Below are 7,500 nucleotides of genomic sequence, written 5' to 3'. Positions count from 1 at the left end.
GACATGCAGAGACACAGCGGCTCAGACACACGACCCGAGGCTCCTCTGAGTTCACACGACTCGGTAGCCTACACACACACACACACACACACACACACGTACAGACTGACAGCTTTGCAGGACGACATTTTTCATGATTTTATATGATCGTTTTTTGTTTTTCTGACGCAGTCTTTTAGGCAGCTATAGAGATTTGGATTCGTTGGTGCAGTTGAGTAGGAAGTGCATGAGCTGAGGCAACTTGCAGGCTCGCTAGAGACTCGCCAGGCAAGTCAGTTGTTGGGCGTATTTTTGTTGTCTTCTGGAAGCGTTCAGGGACTCAGGGGAGTGATCCGGCGAGGAGGGCGGAGGGAGTTTGGTGTGTGTCAGGGGGCGGGCCGGCGGGCTGTCACTCAAACAGCCTCACTCCACGCAGCGCTCTGCTTCTGCTCAATTATTCATGAGCACTGGTGACGACTGACGCCGAGAGGCGTGGCTATGCAAACCAGCTGCACTGTTCGCAGAGCTCAGGAGGCGGAGTGACAGGGGAGGGGTCTCTCTCTCTCTCTCTCTCTCTCTCTCTCTCTCTCTCTCTCTCCTCTCTCGCTCTCTCTCTCTCACACACACATTCACACAGAAGTTTTGTCTGTGCAGCTCATCAGTCTGTTGGTAACGGCCAGTGTAGGAGAGGACTGCAGCAGGCTCAGTGTAACTGGGTAAGTAGACCTGTGATTGGCTGTGGAGAGTGACCATCACTGCTGACCTGTCTAAACCCGCCCCTCCTCTTCTCAGATCTCATGCCATTGGCCCGCACTCCCGGAGCCCCTCCCACAGCAAGAAGATGATTAGGATGTCATTGGACAAAGAGACGCTCCTGCCTCGAGAGACTGTGCTCCCAGAATGCCCTGCGGGACGGGGTGGGGCCCTGACTGACCAATCCAACAACAGCCACACCCCCAAACCAGGGAAGACACACCCCCTACAACCCAAAAATGGGATTCAGGCAGCTGCCATCGCCCAGGCCCCGCCCCCTACCCCCCAGCAGCGAATGGGGAAGCGGCGTTACTCCCTGGGCGTCGGCTTCAAGCACCCGGGCTTCGGCAAGCGTCGTCGCCGCGCCAACAGCGACAGCCAATCAGAGGCCATCCTGCCCACCAACTTCCTGCTGGGCGGGAACATCTTCGACCCGCTGAACCTCAACTCCCTATTGGACGAGGAGGTGAGCCGCACGCTGAACGCGGCCACGCCCCAGAGCTCGCCGCTGCCGGCGCGCGCCTGTGAGCCGGTCCAGATCCTGGTCCCGCGTGACATCACCGACCCGCTCAACCTGAAGAGCGGTGGGGGGGAGGGCGGGGGCGAGGGGGGGGGCGTGCTGGTCTCCCCCATGAAGAGCCGGAGGAGACACCGGAACCGGCACCACGGGGGGGCGGGCGAGCCATCCTCTGACCCCGCCAGGCCCAAGGCGGAGGAGGAGCCAGGCCCTGCCCCCCTGTTCCCCACGGCGCCGGGGGCTGCGCTTCCGCCGGCGTCCAGAGGGGGCAGCGTGGCGCCGGAGTCTCCCCTGCCCTACGAGCTCAACACCTCCATCAACTGCCGGGACCAGGTGGTGCTGCCCACCCTGCCGCGCCGACACACCCACCCCGGCCACAAAACCGCCCACCACCAAGCCGACGGCCACCGCCAGCGCAAACGCCGCCGCACCACCTCTGCCAGGTCAGAGCAGCTGTCTTTGACTCCGCCCCCTCAGAGCTTCCAGACGCCGCTGGTGGCGGGGATGAGGGCGAGGCCTCAGAGGCACAAACCGCCACCGCGGAAGAAGAACAAGTATCTCCACGGAAACTTCAGCCATTACTACGGTTTCCAGGGCAGCTACGGTGCGGGCGGGGGGCCGCGGGTGGGCCCGGCGGAGGACCCCCGGCTCAGCCTGTTGCAGCCTGATTGGTTCAGAGGGAAGGCGGCGCTGGACATAGGCTGCGGCGCAGGTCACCTGACCCTGGCCATCGCTCGACGCTTTGGCCCCACCCACATCCTGGGGCTGGACATTGATGAGCGGCTGGTGCACACGGCGAGGCAGAACGTACGTCACTTCCTGTCCCATGTGCTGGTGAGGGAAGCTCGGGGAGGAGGGAAGGAGGAGGGGGGAGAGGGGGAGGCTGTGGAACAGTTGAGGAGAACTTTACGTGCGGTGGCGGCGCCCCCCACAGGCCGACAGGCTGCAGTGCGTCCCCCCTTCCCCCTCTCCCTCAGGGTGTCCCGGGGCCCGCTGGCCGCACCCCCCCTGCCCACCCCCCAGCCCGCAACATTCCCCAACAACATCACCTTCCTCACGGTAAGAACCAGCCAAGGCCGTGTGTGTGTGTGTGTGTGTGTGTGTGTGTGTGTGTGTGTGTGTGTGTGTGTGGGGGAGGGGGGGGTAAAGTGTTAAAACAGGTTTGAATCAGTTACAGCAGGACAGGCCTCCCTCTGTCCTCCTCTCCTCTCTCCTCCCCTCTTTCTCTCCTCCCCCTAGTCTCCATCTTACTCTACAAAATGGCTTCTCTCTCTCTCCCCCACCCCCCTCTCTCTCTCTCTCTCTCTTTCTCTCTCTCTCCCTCCTTTTCATTGATATGGAAGTGTGTGCAAGCTGGTAAACATGCCCTGAGTTCATCTTAAATGTTGACACACACACACACACACACACACCACAGTTCCCGTCTCTTGTGTGTGATTAGAGTTGCTGATCTTGTTGTGAAGTTGCAAGTTGTGTTCAGGGTGTGTTTATGTCTGTGTTTGTTTCTCTGGTCACTCAACGAGAGGAATTTGATGAGTAGCTGTTGGAATTTGGTCTCCTCCCTCCTCCTTCCTCCCTCCCTCCTCTCGTGTGTGTGTGTGTGTGTGTGTGTGAGTGTGTGTGTGTGTGTGTGTGTGTGTGTGTGTGTGTGTGTGTGTGTGTGTGTGTGTGTGAGTGTGTGTGTGTGTGTGAGTGTGTGTGTGTGTGAGTGTGTGTGTGTGTGAGTGTGTGTGTGTGTGTGTGTGTGTGAGTGTGTGAGTGTGTGAGTGTGTGAGTGTGTGAGTGAGTGAGTGAGAGTGAGTGTGTATTGCGGTTGTTTTCCAGTGGTGGTGTAATGTGTGTGTTTATTATGGGATGTATACTGTAGCAGACCCTGACCCTCTCATATATCTAGGTCCCACATCTCCTCTTACAACATTATGTAATGTTTAACCTCTGTCAGTCTGGCCGTGTGTGTGTGTGTGTGTGTGTGTGTGTGTGTGTGTGTGTGTGTGTGTGTGTGTGTGTGTGTGTGTGTGTGTCTCCTCTGTTTCTAACTCTACTCTGAAACCCTTGTCTGTCGCCAGGGCAACTTTGTGGCGGAGAAGGAGGCGGGGCCAGAGGCGGGGCTGGAGGAGTATGATGTCATCCTGTGTCTGGGCGTGGCCAAGTGGGTGCACCTGCACCATGGCGATGGGGGCGTGGCCAGGATGTTCAGACGAGCCTATCAGAGGCTCCGGCCAGGAGGACGCTTCATCCTAGAACCCCACCCCTGGAGCAGCTACTGTCACAGCAAGAGAACCTCGGTACACACACACACACACACACACACACACACACACATGCTAGAATGTGTGGCACAGGTGTGTGATGTTGTTGTGACGAGCTGCTGGTTTCCTAGGAGACAACGTTGAGCAACTTCCGAAGCATCCGTCTGCGTCCAGAGAACTTCTCTTCCCACCTGACCTCCCAGACCGGCTTCTGCTCCTACCAGCTCCTCACACACACAGGTAACACACACACACACACACACACACCTGACCTCCCAGACCGGCTTCTGCTCCTACCAGCTCCTCACACACACAGGTAACACACACACACACACACACACACACACACCTGACCTCCCAGACCGGCTTCTGCTCCTACCAGCTCCTCACACACACAGGTAACACACACACACACACACACCTGACCTCCCAGACCGGCTTCTGCTCCTACCAGCTCCTCACACACACACACACACACACACACACACACACACACCTGACCTCCCAGACAGGTGTAGCAGGCTAGATTAACCATGAGCCATATCTGCTGATACACAATACAGATCGTTTTGCTATAGCAGCTGGTACAGCAGTACAGTTTCCATTTAAATATATTTCATCCATCAAATTGAGTCCAAAGTAGGCCTCCCATCCACATTTGATATTTTTCTACCTCAATATTTACTTGATCATTATGTAAACAACACCATGTGAGTGCGTTCTAGGTCTCACAACATGATTGAGCGAGATAACGGAGTAGTGAGCACATTCCAGACTATCCTGAGTCAGAGAAGTGAGCTACTTTCCAGCTCTGCTCCACTGAATGAGCGCAGGCGACGCAGCGCGCTGCAACCTAGCGTTAGCTGCAACCTAGCGTTAGCTGCAACCTAGCGTAGCTGCAACCTAGCGTTAGCTGCAACCTAGCGTTAGCTGCAACCTAGCGTTAGCTGCAACCTAGCGTTAGCTGCAACCTAGCGTAGCTGCAACCTATAGCGTTAGCTGCAACCTAGCGTTAGCTGCAACCTATAGCGTTAGCTGCAACCTAGCGTTAGCTGCAACCTAGCGTTAGCTGCAACCTAGCGTTAGCTGCAACCTATAGCGTTAGCTGCAACCTAGCGTAGCTGCAACCTATAGCGTTAGCTGCAACCTAGCGTAGCTGCAACCTATAGCGTTAGCTGCAACCTAGCGTAGCTGCAACCTAGCGTTAGCTGCAACCTAGCGTTAGCTGCAACCTAGCGTAGCTGCAACCTATAGCGTTAGCTGCAACCTAGCGTAGCTGCAACCTATAGCGTTAGCTGCAACCTAGCGTAGCTGCAACCTATAGCGTTAGCTGCAACCTAGCGTAGCTGCAACCTAGCGTTAGCTGCAACCTAGCGTTAGCTGCAACCTATAGCGTTAGCTGCAACCTAGCGTAGCTGCAACCTATAGCGTTAGCTGCAACCTAGCGTAGCTGCAACCTATAGCGTTAGCTGCAACCTAGCGTAGCTGCAACCTATAGCGTTAGCTGCAACCTAGCGTAGCTGCAACCTAGCGTTAGCTGCAACCTATAGCGTTAGCTGCAACCTAGCGTAGCTGCAACCTAGCGTTAGCTGCAACCTAGCGTTAGCTGCAACCTATAGCGTTAGCTGCAACCTAGCGTAGCTGCAACCTATAGCGTTAGCTGCAACCTAGCGTAGCTGCAACCTATAGCGTTAGCTGCAACCTAGCGTAGCTGCAACCTATAGCGTTAGCTGCAACCTAGCGTAGCTGCAACCTATAGCGTTAGCTGCAACCTAGCGTAGCTGCAACCTAGCGTAGCTGCAAGTGAGTTGAAATCCCCGTCTGGGAGAACATGTCAGTGTAATTTTATTCATATGTAGCACCATTCATACAAATCACACAAGGAGATGAATCATGTAAACACAGTGAGAACAGATTTAAAAGAAAAAAACATTTAAATAATTAAAAAAATATGAAATAGAATGAAAAATATAAAAACAGTATACAAATTAAGATCACGATATTACACAAGTAAAGCATCTATTTTTGTTCACTGCCAACTACCTTTCAGACAGTTTCAGTTTTCAGTATGTGTGTATATGGCAGGTGTTCCTTTTGTCTCACACACATGGTAGTACTTCCTATACTTTATCTGTTTATTTGGTTATTAATGAACACACTAACGTGTGTGTGTGTGTGTGTGTGTGTGTGTGTGTGTGTGTGTCCCAGGTTACCACAGGCCCATCTACCTGTTCCACAAAGGCCCCACCTCCAGGAAGTGATCACCGTATGACGCAGCAGGAAGTGTGGGTTGGGCGTGTCACCCTGTCATGTGACTAGGAGCCTCTTGAACTCCTAGAAGACAAAGCTGATTGGTCGGCGCTGAGGGCTACACAGACGCACACACACTCTCTCACACACACACTGACACAGTACTGAGACTTATGACTGCTGCTTCAGTGCTTTCCTCCATCCTGCCAAGGTGTGTGTGTGTGTGTGTGTGTGTGTGTGTGTGTGTGTGTGTGTGTGTGTGCGTGCGTGCGTGCGTGCGTGCGTGCGTGCGTGTGTGTGTTTATCTGCTCAGCCTCAGAGACTCAAAATGGGAAAAACAATCCCAGGACATGGACACGTATGTGTGCGTGCGTGTGTGTGTGTGCGTGTGTGCGTGTGTGTGTGTGTGTGTGTGCGCGCGTGTGTGCGTGCGCGCGTGTGCGTGCTTGTGTGTTAACCATGTAGAATTCTTGGTACTTCCTGCTTCCTGTGTGTTGTGACTGCTAGAGGGCGGGACTTCCTCTCTAGTGTACGAGGTCTTATCCTCCCTCCCAGTGATGAGGCGTGTGACCAATAAACTACTGATCATAACCCTGCTCTTGTCTGCTCATTTCTACACACACACAACACACACACACACACAACACACACACAACCATATATTTACTGGCCCCGCCTCCCCTGCCCAATCACATTCAACCCAGACTACGTGAAACAACAACCTAGCAACCGCTCTGCCCAAGACCCGGTAGTGTTTAGTTCACCCCTCTCCCTGAATGAGACAGACCTTTCTCTGGCTCTGGCACAGCATCAACAGAGAGATACAGGTCTGGTTATAGAGACTAGTGAGGAGATAGGTCTGGTTATAGAGACTAGTGAGGAGATACAGGTCTGGTTATAGAGACTAGTGAGGAGATAGGTCTGGTTATAGAGACTAGTGAGGAGATACAGGTCTGGTTATAGAGACTAGTGAGGAGATACAGGTCTGGTTATAGAGACTAGTGAGGAGATACAGGTCTGGTTATAGACTAGTGAGGAGATAGGTCTGGTTATAGAGACTAGTGAGGAGATACAGGTCTGGTTATAGACTAGTGAGGAGATACAGGTCTGGTTATAGAGACTAGTGAGGAGATACAGGTCTGGTTATAGACTAGTGAGGAGATAGGTCTGGTTATAGACTAGTGAGGAGATACAGGTCTGGTTATAGAGACTAGTGAGGAGATACAGGTCTGGTTATAGACTAGTGAGGAGATAGGTCTGGTTATAGAGACTAGTGAGGAGATACAGGTCTGGTTATAGACTAGTGAGGAGATACAGGTCTGGTTATAGAGACTAGTGAGGAGATACAGGTCTGGTTATAGAGACTAGTGAGGAGATACAACAGGTCTGGTTATAGAGACTAGTGAGGAGATAGGTCTGGTTATACCTGTCACCTGACCTGTGACCTCTCACCTGACCTGTGACCTCTCACCTGACCTGTGACCTGTCACCTGACCTGCCATGCCAACCCAGTAACAGACTAATGATTTTCTGAATGTTCTCAATCTGGACCGTCTTTTCTTACTACCAAGGACACAGCTATTTGATTTCTACAGGTTTTCACAGAATCCATAGTGTCCAGTTTTAAGATCAGCTCTGTCTCCATCACTAACCAGTCTAGTCTAAACTGCTAGGCGTCTCTCCTGCCACTAGAGGGCACCAGAGGCCAACAGGACTGTAGTGTGTTTCTCACATATTACAGCACTAGAGTAC

The 7,500-nt window shown here is 53.4% G+C and overlaps 1 protein-coding gene across 3 annotated transcripts; it reads left to right on the top strand.

Annotated features, from left to right (window-relative positions):
• The first annotated feature begins 49 nt into the window (after positions 1 to 49).
• On the top strand, positions 50 to 6,310 carry LOC311328113 (7SK snRNA methylphosphate capping enzyme-like). 3 transcript variants are annotated; one of them, XR_014631167.1, is made up of 5 exons: positions 50 to 695; positions 772 to 2,308; positions 3,316 to 3,534; positions 3,630 to 3,896; positions 5,707 to 6,310. XR_014631167.1 is itself a non-coding variant. In XM_084462139.1 (5 exons), the coding sequence occupies exons 2-5, from the start codon at positions 821 to 823 to the stop codon at positions 5,757 to 5,759; spliced, it is 1,869 nt and encodes a 622-aa protein (XP_084318265.1). In that variant the 5' UTR covers positions 50 to 695; positions 772 to 820; the 3' UTR covers positions 5,760 to 6,310. The 3 variants fall into 3 exon arrangements, 2 of the variants coding, with proteins under 2 accessions (XP_084318265.1, XP_084318264.1); XM_084462139.1 differs by having other exon boundaries at positions 3,630 to 3,738; XM_084462138.1 differs by lacking the exon at positions 5,707 to 6,310 and having other exon boundaries at positions 3,630 to 3,952.
• Positions 6,311 to 7,500: the final 1,190 nt, after the last annotated feature.

This window comes from Borostomias antarcticus (assembly GCF_949987555.1).
Source record: "Borostomias antarcticus genome assembly, contig: scaffold_653, whole genome shotgun sequence".
NCBI classification, from domain to species: Eukaryota; Metazoa; Chordata; class Actinopteri; order Stomiiformes; family Stomiidae; genus Borostomias; species Borostomias antarcticus.
Note: the sequence above shows the minus strand (reverse complement) of the source record. Positions and strands in the feature narration are given on the sequence as shown.